At 43.8% G+C, this 27,055-nt stretch overlaps 1 protein-coding gene across 1 annotated transcript in view; it reads right to left on the reverse strand.

Moving 5' to 3' along the window:
• LOC121549763 (semaphorin-3ab) overlaps positions 1-27,055 on the reverse strand; it is a 52,527-nt gene that overhangs the window by 17,016 nt on the left and 8,456 nt on the right. Inside the window, exons 2-6 of the mRNA XM_041861633.2 lie at positions 13,686-13,846; positions 11,155-11,217; positions 4,068-4,187; positions 3,281-3,374; positions 3,049-3,168 (exon numbers count right to left, since the gene is read on the reverse strand). Of these exons, the coding sequence (XP_041717567.2) occupies positions 3,049-3,168; positions 3,281-3,374; positions 4,068-4,187; positions 11,155-11,217; positions 13,686-13,846 (558 nt within the window). The remainder of the gene's footprint in view (positions 1-3,048; positions 3,169-3,280; positions 3,375-4,067; positions 4,188-11,154; positions 11,218-13,685; positions 13,847-27,055) is intronic.

Below are 27,055 nucleotides of genomic sequence, written 5' to 3' on the forward strand. Positions count from 1 at the left end.
GCTGACATCATGTCAGTGATTGTCTCGTTAACACAGGTGAGAGTGTTGACAAGGACAAGGCTGGAGATCACTCTGTCATGCTGATTGAGTTAGAATAACAGACTGGAAGCTTTAAAAAGGAGGGTGGTGCTTGAAATCATTGTTCTTCCTCTGTTAACCATGGTTACTTGCAAGGAAACACGTGCCGTCATCATTGCCTTGCACAAAAAGGGCTTCACAGGCAAGGATATTGCTGCTAGTAAGATTGCACCTAAATCAACCATTTATCGGATCATCAAGAACTTCAAGGAGAGAGGTTCAATTGTTGTGAAGAAGGCTTCAGGGCGCCCAAGAAAGTCCAGCAAGCGCCAGGACCGTCTCCTAAAGTTGATTCAGCTGCGGGATCGGGGCACCACCAGTGCAGAGCTTGCTCAGGAATGGCAGCAGGCAGGTGTGAGTGCATCTGCACGCACAGTGAGGCGAAGACTTTTGGAGGATGGCCTGGTGTCAAGAAGGGCAGCGAGGAAGCCACTTCTCACCAGGAAAACATCAGGGACAGACTGATATTCTGCAAAAGGTACAGGTATTGGACTGCTGAGGACTGGGGTAAAGTCATTTTCTCTGATGAATCCCCTTTCCGATTGTTTGGGGCATCCGGAAAAACACCTTGTCCGAAGAAGACAAGGTGAGCGCTCCCACCAGTCCTGTGTCATGCCAACAGTAAAGCATCCTGAGACCATTCATGTGTGGGTTTGCTTCTCAGCCAAGGGAGTGGGCTCACTCACAATTTTGCCTAAGAACACAGCCATGAATAAAGAATGGTACCAACACATCCTCCGAGAGCAACTACTCCCAACCATCCAAGAACAGTTTGGTGACGGACAATGCCTTTTCCAGCAAGATGGAGCACCTTGCCATAAGGCAAAAGTGATAACTAAGTGGATCGGGGAACAAAACATCTAAGTTTTGGGCCCATGGCCAGGAAACTCCCCAGACCTTAATCCCATTGAGAACTTGTGGTCAATCCTCAAGAGGCGGGTGGACAAACAAAAACCAACAAATTCTGACAAACTTGATTATGCAAGAATGGGCTGCCATCAGTCAGGATGTGGCCCAGAAGTTAATTGAGAGGGCGGATTGCAGAGGTGTTGAAAAAGAAGGGTCAACACTGCAAATATTGACTCTTTGCATAAACTTAATGTAATTGTCAATAAAATCATTTTGACACTTATGGAATGCTTGTAATTATACTTCAGTATACCATAGTAACATATATCTAGTAACAAACTTTTGACCACGACTGTACATAGGGAATAGAGTACCATTTGGGACACAGTCCTAATAAATCCATTGCAGCTTTCGGAGTGCGAGGAAATCAAACTCTTAAATGACTTGAGCCCAGAGCCTAGGGCTTGGATATCCCTGGCTAGAGGGATAGAGCTCTTTACGGAAAACTGATCTGGGAGCAGTCAGTCACGGAGGCGTTGGCACGGGAAAGGCAAGATGGCGTTTCGCCAACACGACCGAGTTAGAGAGAGCAACATGCGGGGCCGTGTTACGGTGGCGGTAATCTCCACACACATACACACACACAGACACACACACTAGGGTGCCAATATATTAGGCCGCAACTGTACAGTATATCCAAACACACACACACAGACACACACACACACACGCACAAGGGTGGCAATATATTAGGCTGCAACTGTACAGTACATCCACACACACACACACCATACAGGATGTGGCCGTGAAAAGGGAGACCCCTGGCCAAAGCAGGACCTTTACACCTCCAGATTTATACGGTCTCCATGTGGGTGCGAGTCCCACACACAGATATGCAAGTACACCCACACACACACAAACACCCCTCCCCCCACCACCCCCACACACACACCACGACGGCTGCACTCATGCCATTCAATACAGTTAATGTTGGACAAAGGCCACTTCATTGGTCGTGGGCTTAACTATAACTCCAAGTTAGGAGTGTTAACAGATCGGGAGGATGTGTAAATAAATGGCTTGGCCACAGTCTGCCTGGCCAACCTAGGGTCTAAAGCCTTTTGAAGTGCATACCTATTCACATAGCCATTAAGGATTCTCTCTGAAGTATGAATACCATGCTTACCATTCATAAGAGTCTAGAGTCTATAATAGAATAGAACCCATTTTGGTAATCCCCAAATTACCATAACCAGAGAGGATTTATCCGGAGCGAATGGATGGAGAGGCAAACAGATAATAGGAGGATTAAGGTGAGAAGATGACCTTTTTGGTAAATCGCTTTTTATGAATATGTCACGGCATTCATCACCATGGAGTGGGTTTGGGGGGTTCATTGTTCTGTGAATGGGAGGTGGGGCTGTAAGGGGGTAGTGGGGGGTTGAAACTTGACGTCGCTGCCGGAAAACAGCTGAGGGGATTAACTCCATGGGAAAGAAAATGGACGGCGGGGGAAAAAAACATAAATTGACCTTTTGTGCGGCAGCCATTAAGTCCTTGGCTATGCAGACAGACTGACAGAGTGAGGGCTCCTCTCCTTCCTACCCCTGGGTAATCTCGCCAGCACCAGCAGCCACACACATTCATACACACACTGACTTTATGAATGGGATCTGATATCTATGTTGGTCTTTGAATGGGAATCATCAGAGATACTCAGGGCTTATAGATAGGACTAAGCTCTGTCTGACAGCTATTTAAACCAATGAATGGTGTCCTCTCGCCAATTGACCAATGAGAAGGTTCCTTTGATGCGCATTAACGGATAATGTGTATCATATCTGTATTATACTATCAAGAGCCCCCTCTCCTATTGACCAATAAAAAGGACTGATTCATCTCATTTCAGCCTGTAACGGTTGTCTGACCTACTGTGTCATATCATCAACGGTTCCCTCTTGTTCATTCCAATCAGTTATACTTCTGCAAACACTATTTAATCAATCAGAAGTGTCTAATATGATTTTACAGGTCTCCCTTGGAAAATAGGTATTTGCTTTAATGTGATCTAGCTGTATAATTAAGGATACATAAAGAAGATATTAAATCACTGTGTTGTACCATTGAGCCATCTAGAATCATGCTGCTCAGTCCTGATAGGATGATGCTCCCCCAGGGTACGGAAGATGGCAAAGTCCCTTCCCATGAAGTCTGCCGACGTGCCAGAGTACAGCTCCCCATCTGCCAATCAGAAACCAGGGTCATCAACAATCAGCCAATGAGATTAGAGATGTGTCAGGAAGTCCCCCCACGAACTCCAACCAATCACAAGTGTGATTAGAGTCGGACTCACCTAACATGATGGACGCAGAGAGCATCTTGGGGTCGTAGGGGCTTTTCCCCCGGCCGTTCTCGAAGTGGGTCAACTCCAGTCGAAAGATGTTGTCCTGAAGGGAAAGATCAATGTTCAAGAATAGCCTGTAGGAAGCCCATTTAGAACATTCCAAAACAACTATATAGGGTGTAGTGTCATATTAGTGCACTACATAAGGAATATGGTTTGCAAGAAGTTCACAAAATGGGGAATAGTGTGTCAAATTAGTGCACTATATGGGACACAGTGTGTCATTGGAGACCTGAAACCACGTACTGTGGAGTAGAGCTGTACCTTATTGACCCTTGTAGATGTATATTAATGACTGACAGACCCCGTCATGCAAGTCAATCTATGTCAAATAGCACCACGGTGCACACACACACACACACACACACACACACACACACACACACAGAACCCATTATATTAAGGCAGGACAAGATAGTGGTTTCCCCCCCTTTCCACAGTTGAACAGTTACACCGTGTGGGAACATTGATTAAGCTGCATCTGCTTATCAAGATGATTGAATAAACTGTTGTGTGGGAGAATGATTTCCGCTTGTTAATGTGGGCCTGTTTAATGAGCTTTTTTCCCACTTTGCACAAATGAAATAATTGATTAGAAACACTGAATGAGTGGGAAATAGTCACACCAGAAAATAATTATCTAGTCCCTTGTCTCGCATTGAGACAATGGTGCAATTTGAGATTCTAATGGAGGTTAGAGGGGGTGGGTGTGTGTGTGTGTGTTGGTGCCCCTTACCTCTGCCCGTTTGCCCATCTCCAGGTAGGCACAGATGGGGTGGAAGGCCCCTGTACCACAGATATACAGGTGGGTGGCGTTGTAGGGCTGGAGCACTCGGATGAAGTTGGAACACTCTTTCTGAAAGGAGATGAGAGACAAACACCTCATCAACTTCTCATCAGTCTCAAACTCTCAAACAAACAACACTCACACGTTAAAGCTGGGATCCTTAAATGTGAAACAGCCATGTCTGTTTGGGATATTACAACAAAGAAGTTACTAGAAACAACAGGCACTGTTTTTCCCCTCAGACGTCATTGCATGTGTGATAGAAGAGCACAATATGCAGTGCTATTTGTTTTACCATGCTGCGTGACGCTACTCAGCTCAGCAACAAAAACAATAACGACGGTGGTGATGCCAGTGGTGCTGTTTCTCCATGATGGTGCCAGTGGTGCTGTTTCCCCATGGTGGTGCCAGTGGTGCTGTTTCCCCATGTTGAGGATTCCATAATTAAGTGTCCACATAGCATCTAGCAATTATTGTATCGGTGTAATTATATACAGCTACAACTAAGCAAAATAAGCAACTATTCAGTTAATATGCTAATAACTACTTTGAACCACTGTTTTTTCCAGTTTTGCTGATTGCAGTTCAATCATTATTTGAAGTGCCTTATCTGCAGTTATCTTGATCAGCTGAGCTACCACATTCTGCCTACCAAAGTAGTTCTATAATACAGAGTAAACTACAGGACATAGTGAGGAAAATGTGTGTTCATGCTTCAGCTGTCTTAAAGTGCTGTAGGTGCAACCCAAAACAGATTTGATTTGATCACTCCAGGCATAAATAAGACTTGGTAGTTGGCACTACCGGAAAGCTCCTGCAATCTGAAGTAGGCGTTTCCAGTTCCAGTTGCTGTGGTAAATTGGTTGTGAAATTTAGTGGCGTTCAGTATTGCTGAAGAAATCCCACCTGTGAGCCAAATCAGGCCCTGGCTGTGTCCTAAATGCACCCTATTCCCTTTATAGTACACTATTTTTGACCAGGGCCCATAGGTAGACCCAAAGGTAATTTGGTGCCATTTGGGATGCATCCCATGTTCACATCAGATCTCTAATGATCCGTCCGTCTGTGTGTGTGTCCGTCCGTCCGTCCGTGTGTGTCCCCGTCCGTGTGTGTGTGTGTCCCGGCTGTCCGTCCGAGTGCGTTTGTGCGTGTGTGTTTGTGTGTGAGTCCGTCCGTGTGTGTGTGTATTCACGTCAGATCTGTAGTGATCCATCTGGTTGGATTTACTGAAGGTATTTGGAGTCCCAGCCCCAGCACATGTTAATAGTCCCAGTGATGGGAGACTGTTTATGCTAACCCTAATGAATGGGATTAGTTCATGTTCTAGGCCTCTGGTGAGTATTCTACGGGGTTCAGTAGGGTACACACATGCTAAAAAGATGAAGGCACGATTCATTGATGAGGAATACACACCTTGAGTTGACTGACACACACACACACACACACACAAAGCCCATTCCAGGTTAATACATACACACACACACATATCTCTTTCCCGGGTCATTAAGAAAATAAATACGGACCTTCTGTGTCAATAAAAATTCTAAACCAAAGGTTTATGTTCCGTCTGCACTGAGCTACCCCTAGTCTCAGGGATGCTAACTCCTCAGGCTTCCCTGTCCCTCACTGCAATGAGACATTACATTTATTTCCTTGCTTCGCTAATAAGTAAAAGCAGGACAGTGGAAGGGCAAAAAAGTTGTTTAAAAAGGCTGATAGTTCAACAAATAGAGAAAATAGAAAACAAACCATTCCTGGAGTATATCACTCACATAATAAATAGTATGTATACCTTGGCCTATCATCAATCATATACAACATATTATCCAACAATAAGATGGCCAGAAGTTATACTACACTGCTCAAAAAAATAAAGGGAACACTTAAATAACACATCCTAGATCTGAATGAATGAAATAATCTTATTAAATATTTTTTCTTTACATAGTTGAATGTGCTGACAACAAAATCACACAAAAATTATCAATGGAAATCAAATGTATCAACCCATGGAAGTCTGGATTTGGAGTCACCCTCAAAATTAAAGTGGAAAACCACACTACAGGCTGATCCAACTTTGATGTAATGTCCTTAAAACAAGTCAAAATGAGGCTCAGTAGTGTGTGTAACCTCCACGTGCCTGTATGACCTCCCTACAATGCCTGGGCATGCTCCTGATGAGGTGGCGGATGGTCTCCTGAGGGATCTCCTCCCAGACCTGGACTAAAGCATCCGCCAACTCCTGGACAGTCTGTGGTGCAACGTGGCGTTGGTGGATGGAGCGAGACATGATGTCCCAGATGTGCTCAATTGGATTCAGGTCTGGGGAACGGGCGGGCCAGTCCATAGCATCAATGCCTTCCTCTTGCAGGAACTGCTGACACACTCCAGTCACATGAGGTCTAGCATTGTCTTGCATTAGGAGGAACCCAGGGCCAACCGCACCAGCATATGGTCTCACAAGGGGTCTGAGGATCTCATCTCGGTACCTAATGGCAGTCAGGCTACCTCTGGCGAGCACATGGAGGCCCCCCAAAGTAATGCCACCCCACACCATGACTGACCCACCGCCAAACTGGTCATGCTGGAGGATGTTGCAGGCAGCAGAACATTCTCCACGGCGTCTCCAGACTCTGTCACGTCTGTCACATGTGCTCAGTGTGAACCTGCTTTCATCTGTGAAGAGCACAGGGCACCAGTGGCGAATTTGCCAATCTTGGTTTCTCTGGCAAATGCCAAACGTCCTGCACGGTGTTGGGCTGTAAGCACAACCCCCACCTGTGGACGTCGGGCCCTCATACCACCCTCATGGAGTCTGTTTCTGACCATTTGAGCAGACACATGCACATTTGTGGCCTGTGGTCACCACCTGCAGAACCACTTCTTTATTGGGGGTATGTTGCTAATTGCCTATAATTTCCACCTGTTGTCTATTCCATTTGCACAACAGCATGTGAAATTTATTGTCAATCAGTGTTGCTTCCTAAGTGGACAGTTTGATTTCACAGAAGTGTGATTGACTTGGAGTTACATTGTGTTGTTTAAGTGTTCCCTTTATTTTTTTGAGCAGTGTACATTAATGTGTAACCTGTTTCCACTATAAGGTCAACTTAAAATACCAGATTTTTGTGTGATGGCTGCTAAAAGTCATTGAAATGTAACTGGACAGGATTGAAGGATATCAACATTGAGTTAAACTTTGGCAGTCAACCCATAGTCACAACAACAGTTCCAGTGTCCCTGTCTGTGTTCAATCAGCGTTCACCGCCCACATTACAAGTCTTTCTGTGGAGCAAACCAACAACCTCTAAACCCGGATATGCTCCACGACCGTACATGGTTCACAACCATGACCGTTACAAGGGTTGCTTGTGTGAACGTCTTCTTAATGACTTTACCTTATGGGCTTCCTAACATTCCGGCAACGTTTTGACAATGACAGGGCAATGTAAGAAACAATGTTTTCCTCCATCATTCTCACGTTGCTATTATATACATTGTAAACTGTCTCATTAATTATCTTACTGACAGACAGAGATGTTTAGGTTTTCTCATGGTCGTTAGACTCATTTCCAGCCAGGCAGTTTGTGTCTGTGTGTGTGCGAGTGTTTGTGTTTGTGTGTGTGTGTGTGTGTGTGTGTGTAATATTGAGTGCATGTTGTGTGTGTGCCAAGGCACTGACAGACATTTACTCAGCCTAGTCAGACATGCTACTCAGCAATTTTCTAGGTGAAAAATGACTTCTCTACACACAAACTGTGTCGTTACCTGAATACCACTGCATCCTCTGTGGAGAGAAGGGTCATTATTGCGAATAACAGATTACTTTCCCTGGAAACGACGGTAAATTAGTAGGCACCTTTGTTTAAGGTAGATGGTTGAACTTGTTTTGAGAGCACACAGTGAACCTAACATGCAACATTCTGTAGATAAAACGAACTTCTGGACTAAATGAGAATCATTACTCACTCTGCAGTGTGTTGAACCATTCTACATATTCTGAATCACTTGTCTGTTAGGGCTGGGAATTGCCAAGGACCTCACGATACGATATTATCACGATACTTAGGTGCTGATACGATAAGTATTGCAATTATCACGATTCTATATGTATTGCGATTCGATACTGTGATTTTATTGCGATTTTATGTTCCAAACATATTGCCTTCAGAAAGTATTTATACCCCGTGACTTATTCCACATGTTGTTGTGTTACAGCCTGAATTCAATATATTATTTTTTTCTCCAATCTACACACAATACCCCAGAATGAACCCCAAGTGAAAACATGCAGTATTACTTTAGTCCCTTGTTGCAAACAGGATGCATGTTTTGGAATATTAGGTTAGTATTGTGGAGTAACTACAATGTTACTCCACAACTACAATGTTACTCCATGTTACTCCACAGCCATTAAACTCTGTAACTGTTTTAAAGTCACCATTGGCCTCATGGTGAAAATCCTGAGTGATTTCCTTCCTCTCCGGAAACTGAGTTAGGGAGGACGCCTGTATCTTTGTAGTGACTGGGTGTATTGATACACCATCCAAAGTGTAATTAATAACTTCACCATGCTCAAAGGGATATTCAATGTCCGCTTTTTTATTTTTACCCGTCTACCAATAGGTGCCCTTCTTTGAGAGGCATTGGAAGACCTCCCTGGTCTTTGTGGTTGGATCGTCGTTGTTTGAAATTCACTGCTCGACTGAGGGACCTTACAGATAATTGTATTTGTGGAGTACAGAGATGAGGCAGTTATTAAAAAATCACGTTAAACACTATTACTGCACACAGAGTGAGTCCATGCAACGTATTATGTGACTTGTTAAGCACATTGGTACACTTGAATGTATTTAGGATTGACACAACAAAGGGGTTGATTACTTATTGACTCAAGACATTTCAGCTTTCACATTTTTTATTCATTTATAAAAATGTCGAAAAACATAATTCCACTTTGACATTATGGGGTATTGTGTGTAGGTCAGTGACCAAAAATCTCAATTCAATCCATTTTAAATTCAGGCTGTAACACAACAAAATGTGGAAAAAGTCAAAGGGTGTGAATACTTCCTGAAGGCACTGTATATCTACTGCAGAGAGACAAGAGAGACCATGAGAATGAGTTCTGATCAGTCAGGGAAATAAGGATGCTGAAAACATGTTGGCTCAATATTTAAAAAGAAGATGGAGAACAAGCTATAGGATGAAAAATACCGGAGTTTTGGCAAAGGTACAGCCGACAGTAGAAAACTTTATTTTTCTGTAGGTCAAATATCTATATAATATCGTCCAAAAATAATATCACAATATGTAGCTGTATCGATTTTTTCCCCCATCGCTATAATCAACCCTCTCAGATGCACATGGACTATGGAATTGGGCAATAATCCATAACTGAATCAAATGAGTCACGTTCCTGACTGAATCCTACCCAACCTACTGAGTCATCTTGTACGAAGCCCAGTGAATCACCAGTAAGACATTTGGACAGAGAGTGCTGTATTGTAGCATTCGTTCCAGGGCTCCAAATTGCGAGTAGAGAAATTCACCACTTAGGAGCTCTGAATGCCTTTATAATGTCCTAATCAAGCATTCGTGCCCACAAAAACGTAGCTTTCATCGCCTCATTTTCTAGAGTAAACATTTTTGCAGCAAGCAAATGCCTCATCAATGTGTGTGTGTGAATGCGTGCATGCATCCGTGCATGCGTGTGTGTGTTATACAGTATGTGTGTGTATCTGGTCATGTGTACTGTAAGAATGTCTGTGTGTATCTGTGTTAGGGCAGGGCTGTGTTTATAACCCAAAAACTTGCCACAGACTATGACCCAAGTGGAACCTCTGTCATTTAGGGACTGAACTACGTAATCCCACATAATCCTAGAGCCCCCTCCTCTCCACTGCATGTGCACCCAGCCATGAAATTAGAAGCAGATACAACACATTTCGAGGGGTGTGTGTAAACCCCACATGAGATAACACACACAATCTGATACATAACACACACACACACACACTCTTTCTGAGATAACGCACACAATCAGATGGCACACCCACACACACTCACTTATCTCTCTCACAAACACACACACACAAACAGACACACACACACACTGAGTTCAGCTGTGCATGCAGAACATTGGTAGATAAATAAACAGAGTGATGTGAGGTACTGCGTTCTTGCCACCGTGCCAGCAGGCCAACAGTGAGAGTAGCGTTGTGTGCTCTCTGAGCTGCTCTCTGTACAAACAAACACACACAGCGGGGAAGGAACGCTTCCAGGGGATCACAAGGTCATGGAAACTAACTAGCAACGACAGCTGTGCTAGTTTGGATCAACGTTGCTTCTATGTTGCTTCCACGTCATTTCTACATTCAACAAACATTTTCTAAATGTTGAATCAACGTGGAAGATGTTTGGTTGGTTTCACGTTGAATTCACGTTAGTTGACAACTCAATTGAATGTAAGTCAAAACAAGACGTTGAACTGACGTCTGTGCCATGTGGGTCCCTACCTTCCGCTAAGCTAGTCTGCATGTTACTGTACATTATAGCATATGCTAATGCTACATGTACTGTATAAACTCAATGAATCAGGAAAGTCACACATCCTTGATTTTTGTATAGAGTCACTTATTGCATACATCCACATATTGAACGCATTCACGGCAATACAATTATTGTATACAGTCACTAACTGTATAAAGCCACTGAAATCTGGGAGAAATGGTATGTTTGATTTTCTTGATTATTTTTTAAGTCTGTTGTTCATCACTCAGTCTACACCTCTTTAACTTGAACGAGTCTTCAGCTCCTTTTCATATAGATCACGCATGCAATTCACATAGGTTACTAATGTTGCAGGTAACACACTAACAGCATGTCAGACATGCAAGTTACATTCCCCTGCATAAGCTGTGTGCTAACAAGTTAAAGTATAGCCTGCAGGTAACATACACCACATGCATCCATCTATTATGTCAGGCTACATAGGAGTGACATAAGTGGTCATAAGGTGACTTGAAGAACTTACCCCAAGGTCTTTCCCCGCCCACTTGCACTCGTCCCGCTTTGAGGGCGTGGCTGGCCATGCGATCTGTGGAAAGGAGGAGAGAGGGAGTGTTATAATACGGAACAGAGGAGGGAATGTGTCATAAGAGAGATTATAAACAACAATAGCATATAGAAGTGAGGGAGTGGTATACTAAGGAAGAGTGGAGAGAATGTGTCATATGAACAGAGAGAGTGAAACATCATACAAAACCAGAGAGAGGGAGTGCACAATAATATTATGTAGTGAATTCAGGGGATAGCCTAACCAGGAATTGAACCCAGGTTCCTGCTAATGTTAGTCCAACGCCTTCGGCATTGCATCAAAGGGTCAGAACCTCTGAATGAGTATGCTAAGTGTTGCACGTGGCTTGCTACCTTGTTATGCTGAAGGGAAGTGAGTGTTGAACCATGAAGTTAGAGAGACAGATAGCTTTAAAGGGTGGATAGTGTAAGTCAGCATGTTCCATACAGCAAGTCACTACCAGTTTAGACTGGCTCCTAGCTAGCAACATTAGGTCTAGTCTTATTCACTTGCTGGGTCAAAATGAATTCCCCCCCAAAACGTTTGGGAACCCCCTGTATAAGCTTTACACTCCTGAAAGTTAAGTAACCAGAGCACTCATGAGGCCCTTTGGAGGGTTGTCCTTATGGTCTTACCATCTGCCACATTCGTGTGTGTGCGTCCCATCGGTGTCACCTGAATTATAAAAACAGAGCGTGTGTTGGGGCCGGACTCGTAATAAGAACTGGAAAAATCATCCACACGCATGAAGGTTGAGGAGTTGAACAAGTCGTAGAAGTGCAGGTACCAGAACGCAGGTAGGTTCTAGAACATGTTTACACACTCACACATGGTATGCACATGGCACTAGGAAAAACACCACACACCGCAGGTTAGCAAACACACACATCACGCACGCAGGCACGCACACACACATCACACCCTTCTATTCATAGCGTATCTCACTTCAAGATCAGCTGAGCTTTTCTCTCAGAGCAAGGGGACCCGCAATGCACATCTGGGTAATTGCATTATATTTGCTAAATCACTGCTTTCCCACTTATCTTTCTCTGCATTATCAAAGATCTGAATAGGGAAAAAAACATCCGCGCCAAGGGCCCAAAATAATTATGTAATTCCCTCATATTTAAATACCCTCTGAAATGCATGCAGTGTGTGTGTGTGTGTGTGTGTGTGTGTATTTCTGCACTTAAGCTCCTTTTGGAGTTTCTCCACTGCCTCAGTGCTTCTTGTTCACATCAATCTCCACGTCTGTGATAGCTGTCAGAATCAGATAAAAAGACTCCTAACTCTCCTATAACCTGCTCCAGGTGGACTGATGGAATTATAAAACAGGCCTGTCTGGAAAAAGAGAAAAGGAGGGAGGGAGGAAATCACAGTAATGGACTCCAGAGAGATGAAGAGAGGAGCGAGAGAGCGAGAGAGACCTGAGGGTGAGGTGCAGATTTAGAAAAGGATGGATGGAGAGAGGGGGAAAAAGAAAGATAGAGGAGAGGGGGTCTCAAATAACAAAGAGCTGCTACTCAATCAAAGATGGTCTTTCATTTTAACCCTATCCTGACCGTGAATTAATAGTTGCTATTCTCATATAGCATGCATCCTAACTAAGGTCTAGAGTATTTCATGGTCAGGTCAAGTGAAAGGAAAACCTCCTGGTCCTACATGGTAACAGTAGCTGACAGTAGGAGGTTTGCCATAGCTGCTGATTGGGCAGAAGGGGTACAGGTATTTGATCACACTATGTTCACTAGCCAATCAGCATCATACTCTGTGCTCACTAGCTAATGAGCATGACCTCTGCACTCAGGGATCCAAACTTCCAATTAGGATGGGTTTGGATATAATGTGAACCTAAATCCTGATCATGCCATATAGCAGATCTAGTCAATAGGAATCCGGCCCGCCAACTGGTTTAGTTACATTTATTAAATTATATTTGTGTCCCCCAACCATCTCCACAGAGGAAAATTGTCCCAATGAAAAAACTGTAATGAAATAGCTCTGCAATATACAGCTGTGAAGTTCATTCTAATTACTCAACCATCCTCACTTCCTTTTGTTAATTATTCATACAGGTCATCATACGAAAGCTCAGACAGCTTTCAGCTTTTCAGTATTTATGGGAAATGCAGTCCAAGCCTTCTTCTCTCAGAGTTTGATTTGGCAGTGAGGTCCCTTCCATAGCTCCATAGATTTGCTATTATGTGTTTTCATTGGCAGTTCGTAAATAGATGGCTTGCCTATACACTGAACGTCCTGTCTAAATCATACAATATTCACTCTTTAAAACTGGGTTTATTTTATTTCATGTATATGGCTATGTGCCTTTTACTGGAAGGATTGAGAATGAGTGGTCCATTGTATGCCTGTATTGACGCAAGACCCATAGAGCAAATGTTGGTTTTGTGTGGTCATTGGCTCGTCCGTGTGGTCATTGTGTTGTCTTCATAATGTTGACCATGTGTGCGGTCAAAGAGTATGACTCTTACCTGTTTGTGCTCTCTGTTGAGATTGACCAGGTCAAAGGAGAAGACATGGTCCTCGGCGCCCACCAACAGTCTTCCTCTCTCCTCGTCCAATAGGAAGGTGTCGTAGCCGGAGCTGTTGGTGAGGCCGTTGAAGGTGATGAGATTACTGGACTCTACCATCTCTGAAACACACACAGAGGACAGAGCATGGTAAGTCTAAAGCAGATAGACAGACAAACAGATAGATGGAAGAGGAAGAAAGGTGGACAGATGGATGAATGGACGGGTGGGTAGACAGACAGACAGACAGAGACAGGAAAAGACTAGGGTGGCAAAATGTTCCAGAAATCCTGGTTGGAGGATTCCTGGATTTCCTTCTTATTCCCTTGTAATTCCAGGAACCTCCCAACTAGGATTTCTGGAAAACTGGGGAATTTTGGGAAAGTTACAGGAATTCTGCAACCCTAGAACAGACAGACAAAAATGACTCGATCTAAAGAGCTGAAATTTAGATACGCTGCATGTCGACAGTCAATGTTACGGTTATAATCAACAGCAAATGAATTGAGGCACAACAGAGTACTGTATGACTCTGTTCCTGGTAAAGTGACATAGACAGATGAAGAATTTCAGTTCTGGGAGTTCAGATATTTGTAGCTAGACATTTTGATATCGTTATCACTTCTAATAAGGGTCACCAAAAACTGCTCTTTGGGATGTCACACAGATCTGGTCAGGCATGGCGTGAGGCCTCTGAGGTGGACACTGCGTGACCCAATCACAACATGGCGCAAAAGCTGCCCAAGCGTGTGATTGGCTGAATCATTTCTAGCCTATCGGGGCAGGGCTGTGTGGTCAGTTAAGATGTGCAGTACAGTACGTGCAGAGGCATAGTGATAAACAGCAGGTGGAGGCAGGACAGTAAGTTCCTATAAACCTGTCAGGTCAACTAAACATCCCGCAACCTGAGACAAAACCTCTGAAACGTTTATCACCAAAGGCAACTTTTGATGACACATACAGTAGTAACAGCATGTTGAGACTGCTGAGATAAAGCCAAGGCAGCCTTCAATACACAAACAAAAATAACCAACTCCGAAGACAACAGTGTTGCTGTGTTTTTGCCCCTGGGCCCTCAATGCAAATCAGAATTGATACTCAACTGACCAACCTGGTCGAAAAAAGTTTCTAGAAAATCAAAAATAATGATTAAGATAAGTGAGTATGATAATAAAATAATCAATGCATCTCTAACAGTTTTTAGGGGGTCGAATTCTGCCCTTCTACGTATCTGCTTCCATTCAGACTACACTCCTTATATCAGACACCCCTCGACATACTGTAGACATACAGTGAGGGAAAAAAGTATTTGATCCCCTGCTGATTTTGTACGTTTGCCCACTGACAAAGAAATGATCAGTCTATAATTTTAATGGTAGGTTTATTTGAACAGTGAGAGACAGAATAAAAACAAAGAAATCCAGAAAAACGCATGTCAAAAATGTTATAAATTGATTTGCATTTTAATGAGGGAAATGAGTATTTGACCCCCTCTCAATCAGAAAGATTTCTGGCTCCCAGGTTCTGTTATACAGGTAACGAGCTGAGAGCTGACTCTTAAAGGGAGTTCTCCTAATCTCTGTTTGTTACCTGTATAAAAGACACCTGTCCACAGAAGCAATCAATCAATCAGATTCCAAACTCTCCACCATGGCCAAGACCAGAGAGCTCTCCAAGGATGTCAGGGACAAGATTGTAGACCTACACAAGGCTGGAATGGGCTACAAGACCATCGCCAAGCAGCTTGGTGAGAAGGTGACAACAGTTGGTGCGATTATTCGCAAATGGAAGAAACACAAAAGAACTGTCAATCTCACTCGGCCTGGGGCTCCATGCAAGATCTCACCTTGTGGAGTTGCAATGATCAGCCCAGAACTACACGAGAGGATCTTGTCAATGATCTCAAGGCAGCTGGGATCATAGTCACCAAGAAAACAATTGGTAACACACTACGCCGTGAAGGACTGAAATCCTGCAGCGCACGCAAGGTCCCCCTGCTCAAGAAAGCACATATACAGGCCCGTCTGAAGTTTGCCAATGAACATCTGAATGATTCAGAGGAGAACTCGGTGAAAGTGTTGTGGTCAGATGAGACCAAAATCGAGCTCTTTGGCATCAACTCAACTCACCGTGTTTGAGGAGGAGGAATGCTGCCTATGACCCCAAGAACACCATCCCCACCGTCAAACATGGAGGTGGAAACATTATGCTTTGGGGGTGTTTTTCTGCTAAGGGGACAGGACAACTTCACCGCATCAAAGGGACGATGGACGGGGTCATGTACCGTCAAATCTTGGGAGAGAACCTTCTTCCCTCAGCCAGGGCAATGAAAATGGGTCGTGGATGGGTATTCCAGCATGACCCAAAACACATGGCCAAGGCAACAAAGGAGTGGCTCAAGAAGAAGCACATTAAGGTATTGGAGTGGCCTAGCCAGTCTCCAGACCTTAATCCCATAGAAAATCTGTGGAGGGAGCTGAAGGTTCGAGTTGCCAAACGTCAGGCTCGAAACCTTAATTTCTTGGAGAAGATCTGCAAAGAGGAGTGGGACAAAATCCCTTCTGAGATGTGTGCAAACCTGGTGGCCAACTACAAGAAACGTCTGACCTCTGTGATTGCCAACAAGGGTTTTGCCACCAAGTACTAAGTCATGTTTTGCAGAGGGGTCAAATACTTATTTCCCTCATTAAAATGCAAATCAATTTATAACATTTTTGACATGCATTTTTCTGGGTATTTTTGTTGTTATTCTGTCTCTCACTGTTCAAATAAACCTACCATTAAAATTATAGACTGATCATGTCTTTGTCAGTGGGCAAACGTACAAAATCAGCAGGGCATCAAATACTTTTTTCCCCTCACTGTATGGGCTGTACAGAAACTACAGGTACAGTAAAAACCCATGTCTCAACACCACTCAACACACTAGCTCTTCCATCACCATCCCCACTGACAGTCTGGACTGTGATCTCCTCTGAGCCCACCCTGATTGATGCACGGCTAGAAAATCACCCCAAATTGCACCCTATTAACCCTACATAGTGGACTACTTTTGACCAAAGCTCTATGGGTCCTAGTCATAAGTAGTGTACTATGTAGGGAATAGGATCCATTTGGAACCTTAACACTAGAGAAGCCATCTGTGCCCACTCTCCCCGTGTATTGTGGGTAAGATCGTGGACATCTGTGTGTATAGAGAGAAGAGGGAGAAGGGGTGGGGGGGTCAGTGATCCTCTCGTCTGTGTCAACATCACTCCGTATCAAGTGTTCCATGGTATTCCCAATGGGATGAGAGGGGGATGAGGAGGAGAAGAGTGATGGAGGAGGAGGGACTGTGGATCACCCAATAAAGCAGCTCACAGCTCATCTAGGTCGACTAGGGCTGCTTCAAGGCTGAATGTGAGGCTTTTCAAGGTGTGTGTGTAGTGGTTGGTGGTACTGTACTAGTATTGTGCTGTCTGTGTCGCCTATATGACTGACTGACTGACTGTGTGTGTGTGTGTGTGTGTGTGGGTGTGGACGTGTTTAACTATACTTGTGGTGACCAGAAGTCCCCACAAGAATAGTAAACCAAGACATATTTGACCAACTGGGAACATTTTGTTGGTCCCCACAAGGTCAAATGCTATTTCTAGGGGGTTTAGGGTTAAGGTTAGAATTAGTGTTAGGGTTAGAATTAGGTTTAGGGTTAGGAGCTAGGGTTAGTTTTAGGGTTAGGAGCTAGGGTTAGGTTTAGGGTTAGGGTTAGGGTAAGAGTACGGGTTAGGGTTAGGGGTTAGGAAAAATAGGACTGAATTGTATGTCCCCACAAGCTGTGCAAGATTGTGTGTGTGTGTGTGTGTGTTGTTCATAGGTACGGCATTATACAGTACGTGTGTGCAGTTCTGTGTGCACGCTCCTGCCTATGTATGCACGTTCATCAGTCATCTAACAGCTTCTCCAGCAGGCAGAGCAGATGTAACCAGAGAAGCAATGTCAAGTAGACAAACAGAGACTGGCTGACTGATCCAGAGAGTCTGGAGGCATCGTCAGCGGCTGGCCCATTTCATCACCGGGCCAACAGCCTATCAGATAACCCCTTACTCCTAATCAACCAATCAGCTATGACAGCCCCGGGACAGGAAACAAGTTATAGTGAGCACTAGGAAAAGTGCTTTACAGTGAAGTTAATGCTTGAAGAGGTGGACTTATATTACATACAGTAAGTAAAGGGGAAAATGGAGAGAGTTGGTCAGAGAAAAGAAGGGAACATATTGAACTGTGAAGGTTTTTAAATGGAGATGGTTTGTCACTGATAACCTGAATACAACTTCTGCTTGATACAAAAACCAAACAGTGAGGAAGAGATGGAGAATAACAGAGAATGGAAGAGGGAGACTTGTGAGAGACAGAGACCAGATAAAGAGAGCGAGACGGATATACCAAGACATTGGACAGAGACAAAAATAGGAAGACAGACGAGATCTGCTCATCTCAAAACAGAATAGAAAGGTATGCAGCTATGCACTATCCTCTCTTCCTTTCTGTTACTAGTTAGGTAGAGATTCTGCCTCTCTGCCATTTTGGCTCTAGATCTGACAGTTCCCACCCCCTTTAAAAGCCCTCTAAAAGTGAGCGACTGTTGAACCCTGGAGCCAGGAATGCTCGCTCTCTCCATAATGGCAGCCGTGGAGATCCATCGCGAGAGGTTTCCCCCAGACGGGCCGGAGATTAAACACATGCCACATATTTCAACACGTGGTGATCTCAGAGTAAGACAAGGTGGGATGGTAGGCTCAGCGAGGCTTTATCGTAGCTGAGGATCACCAAGGCTGCGAGGCCGATGGAACTGGGGCGAGCCACCTAAGAACCTGGGAGGACACGCTCGTTTGGAGACGTGTACACACAGCACACACACATCACAATGGTTTTTCTCTCAAACAAATGCACACACACACACACACACACACACACACACACACACACACACACACACACACACACACACACACACACACACACACACACACACTAGCATGTACTACATACTCTCTGTCTTTCTACACACACACACACACACACACACACTCCTCTTCCCAGACTAAGTTGTAATCCAATCAGTGTTTCTGCTATGGCAGCATTAACCAGTGGAACACAGAGCCCACTCAGCAGTTTCTACCTCACACACATACTCTCTGCCCCACACCACCACACTCCCACCTCTCTCTCAAACACACACGCACATACACTCTGCCCCCGCACTACCACACTCCCACCTTGCACTCGAACAAACACACACACACTCCTTATAACCTCTTTCACTCACACACACACTCTGCCCCTGCACTCCCACCTCTCTCAAACACACACACTTCTCCTAACCTCTTTCACTCAGACACGTCCGTACACATATCCTGTCTCTGCTGCCCGTCTCACACACTCACTTATACAAACCTCCTTCTCTTCATAACCTTCCTCTTGTCCCCTGCTCTCCCCCACACACAGAAGACAGCTCTTTGTCTTGGCTTGGCTACAGGTGAGGTGTTTAGGTGTGGCTGAATCTGGACCACAGACCTGTCTGTCTGTCTGTCTGTCCGTCCGTCCGTCCGTCTGTCCATCTGTCCGTCCGTCTGTCTGTCTGTCCGTGTGTATAAGTGTGTGTCTGTGCCTGTTCAGGCACACATCTTTCTATGTGTGCAAGCACTTTTTTTACACGTGAACATGTGTTCGCATTAAGTACGTCCTCGAAACCGACAAATACTCCTGATTCATTCAAACAAATTGTTCGCTCCCTATTGTACGCCATTATGGAAAATAACCAGGCCCTTGTTTTATTTTAAAACCCTCTGGGGTAAAAAAAAAAAACTTTCCAAATTGAATTCACAAACTGGAGGAGTGCACATCATCTTTCCATTCTCTAAACAGAGGGTCATTTCAGCAGCCTACACCCTCTACACTCAGCACAATGGCAGAAAAACCAAACAACATGACAAGCGGCGAGACATACACACTATTACATGATAGGAATTTTTACATTTTATTGAGGAACATTACATTGTTAGTTAGTACTTCAAAATTATAAAAACCTAAATTAATGTTGTAAAAGTGTATAGTATCAATTGCAGTGATCCGTCTTTGGACTTCTTGTTAATTTCAGCAGCATATTTCTCTTTGGCTTTTGTTTGCCTGTCTGTCCCCTGGTGGCATTCATATGTGTTTGTGCCCACAACTTGAAACGGAACACCATTGAATGGGAGACTTTTACACTCCCAAATGAGTTGTTTTCTTCCTGCCAAAGGCTGTGCATCTGTTGAAGGTCAATAATATGATATACTACTATTAGAATGAAAGGCAGCTCTATCAAATAGAACACTGTGCTTGGAATGGAATCTCTTATTTACATTTACGTCATTTAGCAGACGCTCTTATCCAGAGCGACTTACAGTTAGTGAGTGCATACATTTTTTCATACTGGTCCCCCGTGGGAATCGAACCCACAACCCTGGCATTGCAAGCGCCATGCTCTACCAATTGAGCTACACGGACCTTATGTTAGCTAGCTAGCTCATTTTAGATGAGAGTAGCAACAGTTCGCTACTAGTTATCTCAGAAAGAAAAGACAACTTACCCTTTTGCCCAAAACTTTTGACCTTTCTCAATGTTATGAATTTTAGTGAGGTTGCCAATTCTTGTTCCCGAATGTATTTAGTTATTTGATCCTCAAACTTGAACTTGATACGCCATTTCGAAAATGAGGCATTTCCCGCGAACCTGAATGCACGTCATCACACTCCCTGATCTGACTAGTCGGGTAGACGGGCCTTCTGAGATGGCATACGTGTCATCACACTCACTCATCTGATTGGTTGAGTAAGCAGGCCTTCTGACTTTGTGGTTGTGGTAACTAGTGATGTCCCAGATCTGTTGGCATAACTTCCTGTTTCCTGGATGGGGTTGACAGGAGAGGTGTATGTCGATTGTGTGTGTAGTCTTGTTCTTCTATCTTTGTGGGGACCTGAAATCCCCAAAAGTCCCCACAAGGATAGTAAAACAAGGAAGATTCTCCCTTGTTGAGAGCCATTTTCCCCACGAGGAAAATGGCTATTTTAAACTTAGGGGTTAGATTTAGGGTATTAGGGTTAGGGTTACAATTAGAGTTAGTGGTTAGGTTTAGGCATTAGGGTTAGGTTTAGGGTTTAAGGTTAGGGTTAGGGTTAGGGGTTAGGGAAAATAGGATTTTTAACGTAATAGAAAAACAAGTGTGTGTGTGTCTGTGTGTGGGAGGTTGGGGTGTGTGTGGGTGTGTGTGTGTGTGTGTGTGTGTGTGTGCATGTGTGTGTGTGTTACGTGTGGAGAGTGTCTGGAGAGAGCAAAAGAGAGAGAGAGGAAGTGATTGAAGATACATCTAAACAGAACTTGCAGGTTTGGAAGCTACCTGTTTATCTTTCAAAGAACAATAGCAGACTTTGGAAAAGAAAAATGCCCTTCTCCCACCCAACACCAACAGTCTGGTTTGGCATCCATCTCTCTTTCTCTCTTTTTCTCTCACTCCGTTCTCAGTGTGTTGCGCGGTGTGTTTTTTTCGGTGCTCTCACGCCAACCTCCGCTGCAGAGCAAGCACAGGTGGTTGACGCATTTCGATGGAAAGTTGGGGGAGGCTTTGAGCAACAAATTGTTTGAATGTTATCTTAAGCCCTGGGATGTCCACAAGCCTTGACGCTTGGCCTCTCCTCTCCTCTCCTCTCCTCTCCTCTCCTCTCCTCTCCTCTCCTCTCCTCTCCTCTCCTCTCCTCCCTCTTTTTTCTTCCCTTCTTCTCCCTGTTTCACAACTGCAGGTGTGTGTGGCAGGTTGCCACGGTAACGGTTACTATAAAAGAAACGTCCGTAACCAATGGATTTTTCATCCGAACCGACGATTGACAGTGAAAAGGGCTGCGAGTGTAAACAGGAACTTGAAGTACAGGTGTCTCGCCCTTAGTGACACTGACGCACCGTTTAAACATAGGAACTATTTACGTTTAAACCCAAGGACTCTGTTGAAGGTTTAGATGAATATTTCATGCACATTCAGTTTGTTCTCCATTTCATGCACCTTGGTTGGACTCTGAGGTCACATTGCTGTACTTATGCCTGTTTTGACAGATTTTTTGTTGAAAAGTGAACCAATCATTATTGCCTTGATTTCTCCATAGTGGTAGCTATTCCTTAGAGAGTAACCATCCTTTATGATTTCTCCATAGTGGTAGCTATTCCTTAGAGGGTAACCATCCTTTATGATTTCTCCATAGTGGTAGCTATTCCTTAGAGAGTAATCATCCTTTATGATTTCTCCATAGTGGTAGCTATTCCTTAGAGAGTAACCATCCTTTATGATGCACAGAAAGTGAATATTCACTCCGTGTTTGTTGCTCCTCTCCTACAGTAGCTACAAACAGTAAGTTCATATAGTATGTATTCTACGTTACAACTCATGCTTTACTTTCTAACACGATGTGGGTAGGTCAACTCAACCCACCATAGGATATGAATCAGCCACCCTAACAAGACATCCCAAACCACAATCTCTTTATACGTATGGGTAAATATGGATAGAATTTCAGCTTACAGTGGTACTCATCTTTCTTGGGCGAAATACTATATTTCTGAGTCACCGCATGACATAGCTGTTTTTCCTTGAACCGCAGCAGGAGAGCAAGAGGGAGCGAGAGAGAGGGAGAAAAAGAGAGTGAGAGAAGAGAGAGAGAGAGAGAAAGATAAATATATATATATATATATATACAGAGAGAGAGAGAGAGAGAGAGAGAGAGAGAGAGAGAGAGAGAGAGAGAGAGAGAGAGAGAGAGAGAGAGAGAGAGAGAGAGAGAGAGAGAGAGAGAATTAGAGAGGGGGAGAGAGAGAATTAGAGAGGGGGAGAAGGACCGTATGTGGATCCATTTAATTAGTTGGATTCTCCGCCTGACACTGGGAGTAGACCACAGAGAGTGGTTTAACCAGCCCATGACCACAGAAACAGTTCAACCCCAAACAGAATGCTCATACAGGACTAAATGATCCTGTTACCCCAGGCGGGTCACTGTTGTCCCTGGTTTAAATTATAATTAAATCATGCACACACACACACACACATACACAGGCAGTCGCAAAACCATACACACACATATGTGCAATCACTGAGGCACACACACAGCCACTAAGCTTTGCTGAAAGGGAAAGATTGGTAGATCATTAGACCCATTGATGGATTGGGTTTTGAAAGACAGCGGTGGTTGGTGAGGTCGTGTCTGTTGCCCTCCACTGTTAGTATGGTATGTATGTAGTCAAGCTTTGCATAATGTTCAACATTACTAAGGCTTACCAAAGAGTTTGAGATTACACCTAGAGACTCACGCTCTCTCTCTCACACTGACAGAGAGACAGACTGACAGAGAGACAGAGAGACAGACTGACACAGACAGACTGACAGAGAGACAGACTGACAGAGAGACAGATTGACAGAGACAGACTGACAGAGACTGACAGACTGACAAACAGACTGACAGAGAGACTGACAGAGAGACAGACTGACAGACTGACAGAGCGGCAGACTGACAGAGAGAGAGACAGACTGACAGACTGACAGAGAGACAGAGAGACAGACTGACAGAGAGACAGACTGACAGAGACAGACTGACAGACTGACAGAGAGACAGTCAGATACACACACACCCATTCATGCAGGCACACACACAAACAGACAAACAGAGACTTTTACACATGCACGCACACATGCACACCATAGAGACGTTAGCCTAGGCGAAACATGACTCTGGAGTGGCGCTCCTTGTGGCTGACTGACAAGCCTTAGCAGGTGGGTCTGGTCCACACACACCGCTGCAATGTCCACTCAGTAACCAAACCCTCTATACATAAAACATAGAAGTCATCCCTGTCACACACTGGACCCAATGTCCTCACAGTAACCATTGGCTAAATGACAAGTATACATCCATTCCATAAGGATAAACTTCTGCCGTATCTTACTTCATTGTTAACTTATAGACGTATGAGATACCAGACCCGGTCTCAGGGATGGCTAACTCTGGAGATCTTTTCGATCTCCACTGAATTGGGTAAATCTGCCTTACGTGTGGAATGATCTCCAATGCACTTTAAAATTGGAGGAATTGGTGCCTCTGTCTAGGACATTTCAGACGGCTGTTAGGGGACCTTTTTACTGATGAATGTGTGTTTTTTATGACTGTGTTTTGCTTTTCATGTATTGTTGTGTATAATAATGTGTATTTTAATGTGTATATTGTATTTTGATGTGTAATGTTGTGCTAAACCGGTACATCTGGAAAAGAGACCTTGGTCTCAGCATTGACTCCCTGTCAAAATAAAGCTTAAATAAATACTCTCCAAACTCAGTCATCTTCTGTGTAGTTGACAATGAAAGTTCTACATGGAATTTGCTTTGGGGATTGAATGCTTTGCCTAGGCAAAATAAAGATATTGGGAGATACACTGAACTTGACCGAAACACATCAACACCAAACCACAGCTTGTGAATGTCAACAAAACTCTAAAGAGCATTTCTCAACACTAATATGAGAACGTCCCATTCCAAATATGTGACTCGTTTCAGGAAACTAGGCGTATGTCGCGCGTCACTACTTCACAGGAGAGACATTTCAACGTAATTTGGCAGATATGCCTTCTGGAACATGTGAACTTTCATGTGCATTAATAACCAACTTGTATGCCATCTGTAAATACGAATACAATTGTTAAATTACGAGCCTAGTTGGTTCAGCCACAGAAAAAGACACCAACCTTCCTGCTAGCCATGATTGGCTGAGATAATGAGTGGGCTGGACATGCCGAGAGATGAGTTTGGATTGGTCTGCCACGTAGCCCGCTTCTGTCTATACCATGAGCTGGTCAGTATGTGTAGGTAATCCTTTCTAACGCTGCTTTTTTGAAAGATATCATGTAGTAGAACTGCGTAAGTGTTGCTCTCCAATTTCTGGAGGACTGAGTTTTGAAATCAGTGGAATTAGAGTATGATAGCTAAGGAGATGGAGAAAATTCTGCCGTTTGATTGCAAATATGCAGACGGAGTCGAAAAGAGAACACACAGAAGGCTTTTGTATAAAAACCTGTCTCCGGATTACATCTTCAAACTAAGGGCAACCATGGCATCCATGACAGAAAGGGAGAAGCGTCCATCCATGTATACAGGTAAGGTACAGGTAGCTACATTTTCAGATATTACACGTTTCATTTCAAGTTAAAGTGTACTGTTAGCTAGCTAGCTAATGTTAGCTGGCTGGCTCGCTAGCTAACATTACGTGTATGATCTGTGTAGTAATATTATTCGTATCTCAAAGCCATTTTTATTGCTGGTTATAGCCTAATGTTAGCTAGCTAACATTGAACCTGGTTGGTTAGCTACCTGCAGATTCATGGAGGTTTGATTATGGTTAATTGTTTAGCTAGCTAGCTAGCTACATGTCTAAACAAAAGACTCCACTGTGCAAGTAACTATTTCAATAGAATGTTCATGATGTCACTGCAACAACTGTCTATAGACGTAGCTGGTAAATTCGCTCTGGCTATCTACTCCAATTTCAGAGCAATCTCGTCTGTGTGCCAGAGCGCAGAATAACTGACGAATTTACGAACGCTCAACACCTGTTGAATATGGCCAGTGTCAGTAAACATTGGCAAAAAAGCGTAATTAAATTGTTGCCAGCAGCACAGTTGCGGTCACGAAGGGCGAGTAAAATGGTCAGAGTGAGCTGTTCTCTCATTTGTGTCTGGAAGAAGCCAGCAAACTAGCCAACGTTAGCCAGTTAGCTTGGGTGCTTGACTGCTGTTGTTAGGTCAGAACGCTCGGATCAACCCTACTCCTTGGCCAGAGCGTCCAGTGTGCGCGCTGAACGCTCAGAGAGCGAAACGCTCTGAATTTACAAACGGACAATCTAACAACACTCTGAGTTTACGAACGCCCAGAGCACACTCTGGCACTCCAGATTAAATTTACAAACACACCCGTAGTATAAACCAGCCTTTAGTCTTGAAATCTTTGGTTATTTAGTACATGGCCTCATGTGAATCCTTAAAGAGATGGGTGGGGCTAAAGCGTAAGAGGGTGTGAACAATGCTGAATGGGTGTAGACAAAGAAGAGCTCTCCAGTAGGTGTACCAAAACATTCAAGGGCCACTTTCTCAAAAGTGTTACAAGTTCATCAACTTTCAAAGCAGAATTACTTTCCCATTGTTCCTCAACTGTAATGTATGATATACAATTTTCTAGCTCTGAGTCTTCTTTTATCCAATGTAAAAAACATAATTTCAAATTTTGCTACATAAGACCGAGTTGAGCCGGTCGGTCACATATGGAACAGAAATGAAGTAGAAAAGTGCCTAAAATACAAGCCACACATTGTGTCTGTGACATACAAACATGTTAACTATACGTAAAAATGTATGCACACATGACTGTAAGTCGCTTTGGATAAAAGCGTCTGCTAAATGGCATATTATTATTATTATTATTATTATTGTTAACCATCGCAAGGCTGCCGGCACAGACATGTGCAGACCAGCAGGCTGGAGTGTTTATGGACATATTCAATCTCCCAGTCAGCTTTCCCCACTTGCTTTAACCCTAAGGTTGATGTCCGTGCCCCCACTGAAACCTAATTAGCATAATAAACAAATCCTCGTTAAAAATCTGTCCGTTTAAGCTAGAGATTTTTCACCGCATCCGCCTATGTAACACTTCCGCATCTGCAGTGACAGGTGACAGAGCTAGAGCGGTGTTTGTCAGACCATGAGACATCCCGAAAATCGGTCTTCTCACAAAATCGTCTGTAGCGTCCGCACGGTTTGGTCTACAAACTAATATGGACAAATTAGACTCTCACGAACACGATGGTGTTCTCTATTTTGCTCTACGACCCCCACAAGCGGGACTCATCTGAAGTCGGTACAGCCGATCTGCCAACTTCTGTCTGTAGCGTCCGAACAGTTTGGGCTACACACTAATACCCCTCTGTGTAAACGTTAGAAGCTCACGAACACGTACGTCGGTTGTTTTGCTCTAGGACGCCCACAGGCCTCACAAGACTTGTCTGAAGGTCCCCCGGTACCATTCAAAAAAATTAATGGAAGTATATATGGAGACTGTTTATTGACAAAAAAAAGGGGTTAAATACATGGAAATAAAAAACAAATAAATGTTTCCTGATCTTTCTTATACATGTATCTCTCAGATTTGGATAGACACTTCAAAACAAACTTCCTTTAGATTCATTTTTTGGGGGCTATCTGTTGTTCCATGTAGTCAATCTGATATTCAATGCGTT

Source organism: Coregonus clupeaformis, chromosome 4 (assembly GCF_020615455.1).
Source record: "Coregonus clupeaformis isolate EN_2021a chromosome 4, ASM2061545v1, whole genome shotgun sequence".
Taxonomy (NCBI): Eukaryota; Metazoa; Chordata; class Actinopteri; order Salmoniformes; family Salmonidae; genus Coregonus; species Coregonus clupeaformis.